The sequence below is a fragment of the Musa acuminata genome, chromosome BXJ2-8, assembly GCF_036884655.1.
Source record: "Musa acuminata AAA Group cultivar baxijiao chromosome BXJ2-8, Cavendish_Baxijiao_AAA, whole genome shotgun sequence".
NCBI classification, from domain to species: Eukaryota; Viridiplantae; Streptophyta; class Magnoliopsida; order Zingiberales; family Musaceae; genus Musa; species Musa acuminata.
In genome coordinates, this window is record NC_088345.1 from 5746393 (window position 1) to 5762500 (window position 16108).

The 16108-nt window shown below is 37.9% G+C and overlaps 2 protein-coding genes across 2 annotated transcripts in view; one reads left to right on the forward strand and one right to left on the reverse strand.

The window, feature by feature from the left end:
- Positions 1-5082: 5082 nt before the first annotated feature.
- Positions 5083-10351, reverse strand: LOC135618383 (chloride channel protein CLC-c-like). The gene is made up of 7 exons (XM_065119267.1): positions 10146-10351; positions 9408-9608; positions 8781-8958; positions 7100-7362; positions 6613-6882; positions 5371-6502; positions 5083-5229 (listed from the first exon to the last, which is right to left on the reverse strand). Exons 1-7 carry the CDS (start codon positions 10349-10351, stop codon positions 5143-5145), a joined length of 2337 nt encoding a protein of 778 aa, XP_064975339.1. The 3' UTR covers positions 5083-5142.
- Positions 10352-14197: 3846 nt separating this feature from the next.
- The window catches only part of LOC135618890 (glycosyltransferase BC10-like), a 2266-nt gene continuing 355 nt past the window's right edge, over positions 14198-16108 (forward strand). Inside the window, exons 1-2 of the mRNA XM_065120286.1 lie at positions 14198-15284; positions 15560-16108. The exon at positions 15560-16108 is cut by the window's right edge and continues 355 nt beyond it. Coding sequence (XP_064976358.1) covers positions 14763-15284; positions 15560-16108 — 1071 coding nt within the window. The 5' untranslated portion in view covers positions 14198-14762. The remainder of the gene's footprint in view (positions 15285-15559) is intronic.

The following is a 16108-nucleotide window of genomic DNA, read 5'->3' on the forward strand; positions in this document are numbered from 1 at the left end:
TTCATCCCGAATGGTAATAAACAATCGATGGGTATCTTATCGATAGCTTAATTGGAATCCAATCTGCTACTATCTAAGACTGGTAATAAACAAGACACATGCTCATCTTAACCTGTCTATTTTCTTATCCTTATCTACCCCAAATCCTATGAACAATCCAATCTTACTAGAAATCCCCTAAACGATAAGGATCTCTTCCTTCATTAATTGAGGTCAAGAAAGGGTTTTCTGGGAAAGATCTGATTACCTGGTGGCAGCTGTCTCCAACTTGAGCCTTCATCGACCAGGGAAAAGAAAATAAAGCGAGGCCAGAAGGAATGCTGCAGGATTCCATTCGCAAGCTGGGGGACCATCAACTTGCACGCATCTGATGGGCACCACTAAATCCTTTTCATGATGAGCTTGTGCTAAGTTGATTCAAAGGAAAGGGAAATACTGATGCTTCTCCAGGGCAAGCCATCAGATGGCGTGGTCAGCACACCTGCATCACCAATGCGCATGTGAACATTCTCGTAAATATATGCATTAATAGCAATGGTATGTCCAAAGTTGGCAGATTACATCTAAATAGATATATTAGAGCAATGCAATTTGTCATGCAAAGAGATACAGATAAAATGAGATTAAAGAGGCAAGTCAACTACATAAATTTGCAGCTTATCCGAACACTGGAGCGGCAGACATGGAGGGCCATGAGTCAGCTTAAAGTTTCAGCTACTGTTTTGTATCCAAACCTAACCATACCACGAGTCCACATTGTGCAACAACCGAGAGGAAACTGATGCTTCCATTGTCTGTAGCACCAGAAAGAGCTGCTTTCTGATGGAAAATGAAGAAAGAGAAACACAAACAAGTGGCAACGCAACGCACCAGAGGGCACTACACAACAATTTATATGGGACAAGATGCCCATATAACGACCTACGGTATCTGTCATATCAGATATAGGATGTGAAGACTATGAACAATGACTTCTGGTAACACATTAATGATGTTGGAAATTCTAATGCAAGGGGATAAAATACTTGGATGATTCAGGAGCCTGCTTGGTGTCAGAATTATAACATCTAGAAGTAATAGTCACTTGCAGAATAGGCAAAAACCCAATGCTATAGGGAAAACAGCATTGTCTACTGGAGGAAACAAAAATAACATCAAGCTGATCCGGAATGCTGACCTCCAAATATGATGTGCAGCCCGTGCTTGAATCATCTGAGATAATTGTCACACAACAATTTATGTAAAACTATATCCCAAGTGAGAAATATAAAAGTGGATAAGTCTTCTCAATATATGTCATCTAACTTTTACCACAACACCAACAAAAAAAAGAAAAATGGATTTCCTTTCATCATCATTATGACCAATGAATATTACCTACGGAAGATATGTCAAGAGAATAAAACTGAACTATTCCATAATATTTAAAATTATGTGGATAATAGAAAACATATTATCACAACCCGAGTCTGATAGGCTAACTGACCTATCAACCTCATTTGACTTAAATTACTAGTCAAATGTTTAGGTTGAAGTTGACAATAATACATTCATCAGTCCTTATAAGTCAATTTTAGTCTTGCCCATTTTTTATTTGGAAGGGGCTACTTGAATAGAATAACTATACTATGAAATCCCGTCGTGAAACCACATAAATAGAAGGTTGTGGCATCAAGAGGTCATTTGGGTTTGTATGCAGAAACTCACAGGTAATTGACCAAGACAGATAATGAATAGTTTAGCTTGTGATAGCTGCTGGCATTCAAGGAAAACACCTAGATAAAGAACAATCAAATCCAAATAGACATTGATTTTGAGTCTACATCATGAATATTGCTAAGAGTAAAAATCTTCAAAGTGCTCTACCATCCTATTGTCAGTCAATTCCTTCTGAATAAAGTGGGAAATTAGTATAATAAAGTTAGTAAAACATAACCATCATCAAGGAGATGGATAAAATAACAGAGTAGAGCAGGAACCCTTAGATACCTTTTTGCAAAAAGTTATGATTCATAGAGAAGATATTTCAAATAAGAATGGGTAGCAAATCGTAAATAGTTAGGACTAGGCTCAACAGACTATAATACTCAGTTCTGTTTTTTCTATGGACAGACGGTATAAAGAAAACTTCACAAGTATTTTCCTTTTCATATAGTTGACTGACATAATGAATCAGACAAGAACTTATGGAAAGAGCAAAGTTCCTGTTTTTTTTCATTAATATAGCAGAACCACCAAATCCAATCCATTTCTGTTGGATGAGAAGTAAGCAGGAGCAGTGAGTACAAAATTCATTAACCAAACCACTAATACTTGTAAACGGTAAGGTTATCCAACTGTAAAGACTTCTTTACATATCTTAAGTTTGTTTCATTCCCCTTTCTGATTATTATAGCAGCAGAGAAACAACACTATTGATCCTACCAATGGCACAAAATAAAATATTTGACTAAAGTTTATTCTTTACAAATTGCACAAGAAGAAAAGGTAAACAAAGTTTTTCAGAAGGTAATATAATCAAACAATATATCTTATCTCCAATCCACAGCCAACAAGAATGGAAGAAAATTTATTCAAGATGGATAATGACATCATTTAAGTATATTTCGAAGAAAAGGAATTCTTTTGTAAGATAGTTGTCATAAGCACTGGCCCCATGGTAAAATCCATGGCATCTAGGAGCTGCTAGGGATAGCACAGCAAAAATATTCCTAAATTAGGTATAGATTAGACAATAAATGAAATATAATTTCAATTTTAGCCACAAAATGTGCAGCCCTCTATCTTCTTTTACCTTTCTTCTCCTCTCGACCCTACCTTCTCTTCAATCATCTATCGTCTTTAAGGCTGCAAGCTAAACAAAATATCTTCAATTCTTCATCACCATTGCATTATTTAGCCCACCTTTCCAGGTGATGCCTTTTGCCATACTTTGTCCAGCACCTTTTCCCACGTTGCATCTATCATGGCATCAAACTTAAAATATGTCATTTTTGATAAATAAATCTCCTTCCAAGTTGAGGTGGAACATCTGTTAGAATATTTCCATGACTAATTAATGGGGAAAGTAGGTACTATTCCTCTTTTGTGTGAAGGATTTCTAGCTTAGTTCACTCATCCGATATCATACTGGGTCTTAGAATTTACTGTCAGCCACCATGTTCCATCATAGAAACTAATCTGAAGCATTAAGTAACATAAAACAAATATAACACTAATGATTTTATGGAGATAAAATTTATTCATGGAGTTTGCATAAGTTTATTGTATGACACTCCCAATCGATTGTAAGTTCATTGCACTAAGAAAAAGGGAATAGGTGAAGCTCACTTATAGTCGTCAAAGCAGTTTTACTAAGAGAATTCTCCTACTAATCATGATTAAAAAAAGCAAGCTAGCTTTAAGAACAATTTTGAGCTTCAACATGTGAGGGCCCACAAATTATTGGCAATCAATATGTTCTGAAATAATATTAGCTCTTTTACGATGCTTATCCACTAATAAAAGCAAATAAGGACTAGCTAGTGGCCCTTTTAGCTTTTAGTGATCCCCTTAATATAGTTTCTGAATGGAGAACAAACTGTATCTCTTTTTCATAAGTTCTGTATGACTGCCACATATTGGATATCTTTTTCTTGTATATAGTTTGCATCGAGTTGCAGTTTTAATTTATGGGATGAGGGTTTTTGCAAATTGTCTAATCCTGAATGCTGTAAAGAAGATGGTGTAAGTAACAATGTTGCATAGTAATTCTTGTCAGTAACAATCGATGGATGCAAGTTGGACTGGAGTATCTATACAATCAGGAAAGAGAATGTACTGTATTCTACTCTCTGTGGTAAAATGGTTCCACCTAAATTCCTCACCGCACATAAATGCCGTTCATCGCAGCACTAAAAGTGCATATTTCCTCAATCTCCAGCATACATTTCAGCTAAATCAGAGAGAACTGAGATCACTAGAAGTTTGAAGAAGAAGTGTCGTTATACCTGCGCGAAGGCCGCCGCTGCAAGATCGGCATCAAATCGGTACAAGAAACCCTAAGATAAAAGGGGACGGGACGATGCGCGGCCAGGAGAAGAGTTAGAGAGAGATGAGATGAGAGGGAGCGGTGAGAGATCGGGGAAGGCTGGGATGGATACTTGGAGTAATCGGAAACAGAGACTGAATCGATCCTCTTGGATTTTCGGTGGCGGTGGAGTTTAAAGAACCGCAAGTGTGGTGGCGGGAGTTTTTATTCTTTGTATTATTTGGTTTATCTTCCTTAAAATGACCCTATTTTTATATTTTAAATATTACGAGGATTTTGAACAGTATCCCAATACAATATTATATCTAAAGCTCAAATCCTCATCCAACCTAACTCCGATAAAAATCTTCTTTATAAAAATTATATATTGTAAAAGTCATAATTTATAGATATTTCATTGCAACGTTAATTGACTGTTTATATTTTTATTGATGCTAATCTGTGATGGATATTAATACCCATCAATTTCAATGGACTTCTTTTGATCCGACTACAAGCCTCCAAAGAATTCTTAAAATATTTCAGTTTCTATCCAGATCGAAGTATGCAATGAGTTAGAAGAAAAAAAAGGAAATAGAGATCTTTAAGGAAAGAGAAGAAAACGATATATTACAATAATCAAAGGAAATAATGATGACATTTCAGGTATTTAATTTTTTATATTTTTAATTTAAATTAACTACAGCAACTATGATTATCAAAAAATCAGATTGACTTCTCACCGAGATAGTCACAAAATTACCATTAATTTCGACCTCATATGTCATGTCTTTCAACCATGAGAATATCGAAAGTTCATGTCTAATAAACTGAACAAGAAATAAATTAATAAACATCAACATATAGAATAAAAATGAACCATCTCCTTAATTTTTGTCATACACAGGAGCACAATGTCAACTATTAACGATAAATTTTGGATGGAAAGCAATGCTGTACAGATTTGGACAAGTAGTTCTGTTAGATTTTTGAAGGCCCCCTGTTGGGCTTCACCTAACTTCTAGGAAATAAAATGCAATCAAGATGTATATGGAACCATAATGCATGTAAAATATCTCCACAAATAATAATGGAGAGAAGGTAGCGATACGTTTGATTCTTGTCTCATGCTACTAGTGGTTCTTGAGGTGAGGAAAACGTCCAAGAATGTGCTCTGGCATGAAATCATGTCGAGTAAGAATCCCTGCAACTGGAGACCCCTGCAAGCCAAAAAGATTATCAGTGAAAGACATCGGCATGAAGGATGTCAAGTTTATAATTATTGAGTTCAATTTTCTTATGTAATATGATGCGTCAAAGTGCATAAGCAGTTCTAACAGATGAGAGGAAAGAATACTCACCCCTGGAGACTTTGGCACAACACACAGGTGCCTAAGTCCGAGCTCTCTGAAAAGAACTGCAGCCTTTGCCAGAGACATCGTCTCTTTCACTGTGTATGGTGATCTATTGACAATTGGGTGGAGGTCTACATACATTTCCATCTCTGCGTCATCAATATCTAATTCTTCCAGCTTCACACCCTTTCCAGATCCTGCCTTAGCAAAGTCAAATGGATCAAATCTCCGCAAAACATCTGCTGCACCAGTTGACACTCTCTCCTTTGTAAATCCCTTTCCCTTGAGCAGCACAAGCAGATGTGACTTTAATGCAAGACCACACAACTCTCGTGCATCAGAGAAAGGTGGTTCATTAACAACTGGAAATCCATTATGACGTGTCCATTTTAAAGCATGAACTATATTTCCCACCTTTTCAACCCCAGCAAGGGTGATGAGTGGGCCTGACACCACGTCACCGGCCTTCAAGTTCCTCATGTAAGGCTCAGCATGAGCCTCCATGAAAGGGAAACCTTTCAACTTCACCATTTGATCATAGACCCCTTTGTTGAAGCAATCAGCAACAGTTTTAGATATGAGGAGAACAAGCATTACGAAGGGGAGGATCATAAGATCGTTGGTGAGCTCAAGAAGTATAACGCAAACTGAGACTGTCATTCTCATAGTTCCACCAAGAAAAGAAGCTGCACCAAGGAGGGCAAAGAGACCTTCATCTAGTTTAGAGATAGGACCAAGAAGAGTCCCCACCAGTCGACCATACGAGGCTCCAGCCAATATGACTGGGATGAAGAGGCCAGAAGGGATTGCAATGCCGTAAGTAACAATGCCAAGACAATAAACTCCCGCGAAAAAGATGATGAGAGTGGAAATATGGAACTCATTGTTAGTGCCACCACTGAAAAGGTTACGGATGGCATCATCGTTGGTGTTGAGAAAGAGGGAAGCAAGGTCATTGTAGTGGTTTGGTGGACACAGGAAGTTCTTGTAGTTGCCTGAGCGACCAATGGTTGGGCACTGATCCAAGATATCTGGAGGACATGGCGTGCATTTGACCAGCCAAGGAAGTCCATATGAGCAGCAAGAAGTCAAGAGTGAGATAGCCACTGCGTGAAGGATCTTAAATGGAACTCCTCTCCTGCAATAGATTAGAGTGAAACGAAGCAGTTGTAAGGAAACATTAACTCAATAAGCATCCAAACCACTATAAAAGAGAGGGTCAACAAGAAAGCAGTGCTCGGAGCGTACTCATTGATGATTGTATATTTGCGAAGTGTCTTGTCTATAAGAAAGTTGTATAGACTTCCCAAAACACCACCAATGACTCCAAGAAGAACTACTGCTATCAGATCTGGTGTTCCATAGGCACTAATGTTCGAGCTGAGGTCAAACATTATCAATCCTCCTTTCCCAAAGAGCCCACAGTTTCCATTGCGGCAGAAATATATGAAGGTTCTCAAGACCACAGCAACTACAGCTGTTGTGAAAAATGTCCTCCAAAGCAGAGCACTTCGCCACCTAGAGAACACAAGAACAACAACATTTCAGAACAACCCAAGCATATATGTAATAGTTGATGCCAAGCTGCTACTTTGAATATATGACTGCCGTGATGTGTTTGTAAGCTCTCCCTCATATGAACTATATTGAGAATCTTTCTCAAATATGGACATTCAAACATCTATACCACTTGGCTTTTAACAATTCTGAAGAATGAAATATAGATAGAAGATACCAGGATGCTGCTTCTTCATAAGCAAAGAGGACCCCACCCAAGGGGGCTCTGAAGGCAGCTGCCACGCCTGCAGCCGCTCCACAGGTTATCAGATCTCGACGATCCCGATCGTTCTTGAAGTATCTGAGCCATGTCCACGTCAGGTGGTACTTGCGTGATCCACCCTGACCAAGTAGGGATGCTATGCATGCCCCAGTATGTACCATAGGCCCCTCCTTACCCAACACAAATCCAGCAGAGACACCACATATGGAGCCAAATATCTGCAGATTGACAATTTAAACATTATGCAGGCATTCATGCTGAAATAACAAAGAATTATCAGTTGCTCATTTATTATTTATATAACAGGTTGTATCATAACTTTCCAATATCTTTATGACAAAATTGGTCATTTCAAAAGCACTTTTCTAGCTGCTTAAAGTTCTGCTTTTAAAGCAATCCATGTATCATAACAAAGACAGAGAGGGATACATCTTTTTAATTCATGAAGTTCGTAATATAACATTCTTAAGAGATGCCCAGTACCCATCTATCATTCCTCTAACTTGTCTATATAATTGTTCAAATTGATTCAGGATATGATAAAGACTATATTGTTCACGTAGTCAGCCTACTTATAAACATTTCTTTTAACAAAACAATTTACAGGATGGTTAGGGAAATTCGTATTCACACAAACTCTCCTCTGTTCAAACAAAGAATTTACATTTTCCTCATTCTCAGTTACTATTTGTTCTCTTTTTACACCAGAGAACCCTTAACTATTCTCTTTTTCTTGTTCTCATTTACATACCTGAGAGGATTGCAAAAACATTTAAGGGAAACTCCTGAAGACACCGACTATGAGAAGAATGAGCTGGGTGTGTTGGCTGAAATGAAGGGGAACCTTCTCAAACTTCAAAGAAAATTTCAGTTTCTTCTAATATGTACGTCTAGTCATTTCTTAGGATATCTTCTTTCTCAACAACCTAAGAATTAACTGTTTCCAGGTGAAGCTAATGTCACTATATGCACACATTTAAATTATTAATTTTATATATCTCGCAGAGGGAAAATGGTTCTACTGCTTAAATACTCAATTCAGTCCATAGAACAGTTTGAGAAAATATAGGCTCTAAGAAAACTTACTAAGAATGTGATTCGATACAGATTACAAAGACATCTACCAGACCTTTATGTTCAGATGCCTAAGCTGGCGGGACAAGAATCTACGGTTATGATTTTGGTTATTCTGAATTCCACTTAAAGCACCTACAAGAGTGAATAAAAATTTGTTATCTGTTTTGACCAATTTTTACTCGATGAATTTGGCATCAAAGCGAGCAAATTTTAAGAATGGAAGCAAATGTAATATCCACACTGGAAATGGTGAGCTCATGTTTTTTTTTTCTAATGGTGAAGACAGGATTCAATCCCAAGTTCTTGCTATCAAGAGTCAAGATCCTTATCGGGTAATCTAGCCGACATCCTCAATGAGCCAAGAACTTGCTTGGTGGCTACAATAGTGAGTTAATAATAAATTGAATCTCGAATTATATTGCAGATTTATGTGGAAATAGGGTTGATCGATGGAACACTTAGAATTCCAGGGCAATAAGTAACATTCTGTTGTTACTGAATTCCCTAATTGTAACTACATGTAGAATGAGAAACTAAAGAATATTAGTTTAGGACTTACCTTTACAAACAGTGTACTAGGAGCCAGAATTGGATGAGCATCAATGCCATTTAGGTAAGCTTTCACTTCGGGTATGCCAGATCCAGCTGCTGCAGGAGCAAGATAAGCACATAAGGCAGAGGCAGCTGCTGCCAGACTTGCATTACAGCCAGCAAACACAGCAAATGCTTCATGATACCTGCATTCGAACCAGATAAAGATCACTTGAAATTGTATCTACAGAAGTATCAGAAAACATTGAATATGTTTTGGTGTACTGCAATTTTGCAGGCATGGGAACCATTTCCCGGGAGTTAAGATTATTTTCTAAATATCTCCTATGCAATCATTCAACTGTAGTCTCAATTATCAGAAAGAATATACTAAAAGCAGTTCTAAATTCACTCTCAAGCATTGTATGATATGATTAAACCAACTTTCCCAATAAGCTAGAACATTGGCCTTAATAATCCTTCAAGCTTTCTACTTGTAATATGGCCCAAACTGTCTGCTAAAACATTGCTTTCTTGTGCTATATTAATCCCCAATTTTACCTCCTAAGAATGTTTTACAGCCTCTCATATTTAAATGCATCAGCCATCATGACTTTGCTCTGTCAAAGTGACTGCAATAGATGGTAAACCTTACCTGTGCTTGAGCATGAGATTACTTGTCAGCAACCACTTAAATCCAGCTATGTTCTCAACAGCAAGGTTGTTGAAGAATCCAACTAGCCCAGTAGCCAAGCCTATAAGAAGTGCGAAGGTCCATTTGAGAAGTACATATTGAAATATCTGTTCCTTTTTCCTTGATCTCCAGTCTTCTTTATATATGTCATTCTCCACAACCCTGAAGAAAGTAGAGCTAAGTATGACTGATATAATACTCATCTTTTTCTTTCCGAGAATAATATAACCTGCTCGAGAAATGTACAATAATTGAAATAAATAAAATTATCATAATTCTCAAAGGTATATATTAAACGTTCATGAAATGATTTCAAAAGGATTCAGCTTGAAGGCTACAAACATTTTGATTCTAAAATTTAAGTAGTATATCATTGAAACCTAGAAACAGCCTTGAACTCCCACTGGCCCTACGGTAGGGGTATTGTTATCATGCTGAAAAGACCAGTATATGCAATAGAATCCATCTTTCCTTATTGTCAATAAGGTTCAACTGTAAGTCTCGCTTTCTACTGCGATTTCAGACAAAGCAATTTCCTCTATAATGTGAACTTATGCTTATGAAAAGAATCATCTCATACTGAAAAATATATTAAATTTCAAAATCTCTGCGCACGTCCTCCGCCTAAGAGTACCGTGTAGTTAAAAGCATTTGGAAGCAGATAGGAAAAGGAGCAGTGAGCGAGAGAGAAGCCCTTACTCGTAGTCCAAGCTCTCGATGGGGCAGACGTTGGCGCCGACGACGGCGAGCTGCGACGTGGTATTCCCGGTCTGCCAACGGAGCAGGGGATCCCTTATGCCCATCTCCTCGTCGTCGAAGAAGCTCGACGCGTTACTCTCCATATCCCTCGGCGCCACCCCGCCCACGCTGCTCTCCACTTCCTCGTCGCTCTCCCTGCGATCCATCTCTCTCCTTGTTATCGTCAACCTCGCCCGACCTGTTACGTAATAACAAAACCAAGGTCCAATTTACATCTTATCATCGCTCATCTGCAAAACGGTTTTGATACCGTGCAATCTTAAACAGCTTGGTGACGGCAGCAGATGGTGATCATCGCCAGATCAGCACCGTCTATTGATGATGAGATGGACGGCGACGTTGCTCCGAATTCGGTGGTCCATAGCCTGACAACGACTTATTGTTACCCGATAACGAACCCGGGAAAGGGACCCACTATCCGTTGACAAGACGGGTCGATGACTAACGGCAAGAGGCGCGTCCGGTTGCAGATAGAAACATAATATTGTTCGAGGAAACGAAATAATAATAATAATAACAACAACAACAACAAAATATCAAGAGAATTAATTAACTTTTTTTATATCGATTTATTAGTTAATTAAGGTTTCCATTACAGATATAGTGAAAGTGTTTATAAACTATCGATGATAATAATGGAAGGAGGGTGAGAATATAAACTATGAGTGATAAAAATGGGAGGATGAGAATATACTTATCCAGCATACCTGTCTTACTTGTATATCCATTGTTACTTATCCCCTACCTAAGTCCCTCACCCAAACATAAATTCCCAAGCAACGCAGAATTTGTAGTGTTAGAAAAGACTCGATTGGAGAAGAATATGGAATCATCCAAGCACAAGCGAATCATCAGAAGGGATAAAAGTTCCAAGTTCCAAACATCAACAGCATTGCTGCATCGACGAACACATCTGAAACCCTTGTGTTAATTAACACTAAGTTACTTCCTCTAATAGTATGTCTTGTGTGGTAGATCCCGCACAATGGCTTTCTGTTCGTCAGTGCGGAACGAGAGGGAATGGCGACGGAAGCCCTTCTCCTGCCCCGATCCAAGCACTATCATATACTCATTTATGATGCATGCTTCAACCCTAAAGTCTATGTTTCCGATACGAAGCAAGCGTTGGAAAAAGGAAGCATTCAACCCGAAGCAAAACAGTAGGGGGAAAGAAATCGCACGAGGATCCACTCGATCGCTCTCGGATCACAAGAAAAGACGCTAAAAGACAGACATTACCTCGAAGCGGATCAAACGCGATCGGTCGATAGAGGACGCCGGAGATCAAGATCTAATATTGGCCCTCCTCGCAGTTCCTTTCCCGCGAGGTAGAAACCGAGCGGGCTCGGCGAAGGACGACACGGCGGTAACGCTTTAAATAGCTTGATCACGTTTTAATATTTTCGATGCGTGGACGTCCGATCTTGATCAGACGGTCAATGATTTACGGTTGGTTTAAAATAATTTGCTCAGTGTTTTCTGTGGGTTTCTTGCAGGTGTTAATTGCATTCCTTTTGTGGTTGATCGAGACATGGAAGCTATATACTATCAATCTGCCAGATCATGCGGCAGAAAGAATTTGACCATATAGACAATATCATGGAAAGAATTTTGACTTCGGAAACTCAAAATAAATATTTTTCTTAGAAATTTAAATTCCTAAAAATTTCTTTCTTCTTTTTTCATTTTACGATGCATGTTCGATTAGATAAAGAATGAGACCATTCAGCAGTAGGGAGGGAAGTAATTTAATGCTATTATTAATTTCGATATAAATACTTTAATCATATGATTTATGTTAATTAAATTAAAATATTAGTTTTATCTATGAGTCGACTCGTGACGATTGGTACCAACATATAGTTTTCCTAATTCAACGATAATAATTAATCAATAAGGTAATTAATTAACTACTAATATTGATTGGCTATTGTAACTCATGTCGATGAAAATTGTTAGAATGATAAAATTTGAAGATATCGACTAGTTTAGTTGGTAAAAATCTTGATAATTTATCATAAAGTTCTAAGCTTAACATTTTTTATCATTTATTCTTTATAAACAAATAAATATGGCACTTAGTTGACTAAGAGGATTTGCATAGCTGAACAATGATATGATGCCAACTAAGTCCATCTAGTTAGCTTTCAAATCTGATCACCATGACATGTATATGGAATATTTTATATTCTTACCTAAGTAAGAACATATACCAATAATTTAAATCAATATATCATGATTTGCATGGTTTAAGTCATTATGCATAAATGTCACACTCATCATATACGTCCCACATCATATAATATAATGAATGAAAATAGATGGGTTAATTGGGTGTTAGTCGATAATAGGAATAAGGACTAATCAAAGTGTTACAATTTCTCAATTTAATATTTTCGTTAATACTAAATCAAACCTTAATATAGTGTATATGAGCTATAGTCCGAAGATAGTTTGTATGTAAATGGAGTCATTAGACTAGTTATCAAAATATCCAGATTAAAATTGACATGAATACACACATGGAACTAAGTTAATTAATTTCTAATATAAACTAATTGGAATATTACATTAGTCCTTATAAAAAAAACCTTAAAAGTTTTCAAAATAATTAAAATAATTTTATAATAAAATTAACATTTATGTTCTTTTATACTTTTTAAGCTTAAATACTATAATTATATGATTTAATTAGTGAATTGAATCCATCAAGAGTCTAATTTCTAGCTTTTTCCATTTGATCAATTGAATTCCAGCTTATCTATTCTTTGGTATTTCTCCACTGTTATATTTTTATTCAGGTGATTTTTCTGAAAAATATTTATATTTTATATTTTTTCCAAAAGATACTTCTCGTTTACTTTTTCTCAAACAAAAAATACTATTAATTTAAAAAATCTAAAATATCTTTCAAAAGTTTTTTAAATCAAAATTTTAGCTTTTTTAAAATCAATTTCATCTATTATATTTATATTAATATATTAAAAATATTGATACTAAAAATACTATAAGTGTCATCATATTATGTGGTTATAATTAATATATACTATTACAATAGTAAGTTTGGTTAAGGTTATCAGTCTATTTAAATTATTTAATAGTATTTTTTAATAAGATTTACAATGTCTTTATTGTAATGACCAAAACAGTATAACAAATATTTTTTTATTATTTTTGTTTAATTAATATTATTTTTAAATTATTATAAAATACCTTAAATCCTCATATAATATATTAAATAGTTTTCAGTGTATTTTAATCCTATTTGATTCATTAATAATGTTTTAAAATATATTTTAAAATACTTTTATTATGATGATTAAAACATTATAACAGACGAAAAAAATTAAAAAATAATTTAAATATATCTTAAATTTAAACTATTATTGAGTAAAAGAAAAAAAGAGGTATCGATTCGAAAATATATAAAATATACATATTTTTCAGAAAATTCGCTTGTTTTATTTTATCTCCATAAAAGAAAAGTGAGGAAAACTGGTCGTCATCTCGTTCGAAGCGGCGACCTCCGTTGCCTCTGTTGCACCGTCGATTCACACCTGTGAAGAGTTCCCACTCTCAACCAATGTAGGTGAACCCCACGGCGGCCCCCACCAATACCAATTTGAAATGAAGGCTCTAAGTACGTGAAGTCACAGGTGGATGTCGATACGCTTCTTCCTCTCTTTCCTCGATGACTGACACCTCTGCTGACACCAAGTACCAACCAATGGAGTGGACCCCGGGGCTACCGCAAATAAAGGATCGCTACGAAGTCGGGTACCCCGCGAATAGGTGTGTGTCGGTACGGCTCTCATTCTCTTTCTTGGACGATTCGCGTGAGAGGACCGTTTCGCCTCGTCCTTTGGTGCTGGAGACGGAGACCAAAGACGGCATCTTTTCCTTGCGTCCACGCGCTAATCTCGCGTAGGCTATATATGTTCCTTCGCTTCCTCGCCTCGCTTCGGTTCGTTCGTGGTTCGGTAGGCGTCGCAGCGAGGGGAACCCTAGAGAAGGGAGGGGCACAGCCGGTGGATCGTTCCGGGAGTGAGTTTCGTTCACCCGATCTCTGTTTGGCTTGCGAATCCGGCCGCATTCCTTGTCCTCTGGCTTTTCTCGTGCGGAGATGTTGGGAAAATAGTTCGGTCTTTTTGGGACGAATCGAGAGCTCAATCTGGAGGTGGTGGTTGATATTTGCTGGAGTTTTGGGATCTAAGGTTGCTGAATTGCCTTTGGATTACCTCGTCAGCTTTTGAGTTTTAATCCATTGTTCTGTCTCGTGAATCCTCGGGAAGATCAGGTCTTTTGGCGGGCGTTGGAGGGTGCAGGCCATTCGTTGGTGCTGCCTGTGACAGGCCTAAAAGCATTGAGAAGGTTTCCGGTGGTTTAGGCGTTCATTTCATTCTCTTGTTGGGTCTTCATATTTTACATGATCGATAGCTATTTGGAAAGGTGTAGCAGTTCGAAGGGTATCTTGATTAGGGTGCTGAATCTCGATTGCTAGTCGATTAGAGGCCTCTGAGGGCCCGTAATTTTGGGGCGCAAACCTAAACTTGGAAGATGTGGAAGACGAGGGGTAAAACAGATGAAGAGGAGGTGGATTACTTCCATTCAACCCCAATAAAGCGCTGGTCGATCGGGCTGGTGAAATTTGTGTCTTTTCTGGTTACGCTAATGGCAGGGGTTGTGTTGGGCCTGTCCTTGAGCACCAACTTTTCTCGGTACTACAACTTACAGACCGAGCTTTTCTTCCCTAGGACAATGTACATGGCAAATTGTGATAAAGACTGTTTGAGCATGAAGAGCTTTCTAGGGCCGACACATTTGATGCACGGTATGACTGATGAGGAGCTCTTTTGGCGGGCATCGTTGGTACCCAAGATGGAAGAGTATCCATTCGAGAGGGTACCCAAGGTGGCCTTCTTGTTCTTGACAAGAGGACCTTTACCATTCAAACCGCTTTGGGAGAGGTTCTTTATGGGCCACAAAGGGTTATATTCGATATACATTCACTCAATTCCAGATTATAAGCTCAATGTCACGGAGGATTCTGTGTTTTACAGTCGGCAGATCCCGAGCGAGGTAAGATTAGCAATTCTATCCACATTTCACATACTTTTGTCTCTGCTCATCCTCACTGGATTGGTCACACAATGGCATGCATTCTCTTTAACTATCTCATATATGATGTTAGATTTGTTAGATGCAGGCAACTCACAAATAGTAAAGGGTAAATCCTTTTCGAGAGCCATGTTATAGGTTATTTTTCATTACAAAGAATGGTGTTTTTCATATTGAAGCAATTGTCAAATGAATCAGCATCAGTTCCATTGCGCTGATGAACTGCGTTTCTGCAGGAGGTTTTTTGGGGATCTATAACATTGGTTGATGCTGAGAAGCGTCTCTTGGCGAATGCTTTGCTGGATTTCTCCAATGAACGCTTTGTTCTGCTCTCCGAAAGCTGCGTACCGGTGTATAATTTTCCCTCCGTCTATGAGTACCTCATTAACTCGGCCCACAGCTTTGTCGAGTCCTATGATGAGGATTCACCACAAGGTCGTGGTCGATACAGTCAGAACATGGCTCCAGAGATCCAGGAATATCAATGGATGAAAGGCTCCGAGTGGTTTGAGCTCAACCGAGAGTTGGCAGTAAATATAGTGGCGGATTACAAGTACTACTCCATCTTCAGGAAATACTGCAAGCCTTCATGCTATCCTGATGAGCACTACATCCCGACTTACTTGAACATGTTCCATGGGGCTTTGAATGCAAACCGTAGTGTGACATGGGTCGACTGGTCGAGGGGAGGGCCTCATCCGGCAAGATACGGTGATCCAAATATTACGGTGGGTTTCATCCAGGCTATAAGAAATAATGCGACATTCTGCATGTACAACTCGAGG

Excerpts from the sequence above, each read along its gene's own strand:
- LOC135618383 (XM_065119267.1), bottom strand. The coding sequence starts at position 10,351 with ATGGATCGCAGGGAGAGCGACGAGGAAGTGGAGAGCAGCGTGGGCGGG. Across the intron at positions 9,609-10,145 it reads ATCGAGAGCTTGGACTACGA|GGTTGTGGAGAATGACATAT; the intron begins GTAAGGGCTTCT and ends TACTTTCTTCAG. Across the intron at positions 6,883-7,099 it reads TATGAAGAAGCAGCATCCTG|GTGGCGAAGTGCTCTGCTTT; the intron begins GTATCTTCTATC and ends TGTGTTCTCTAG.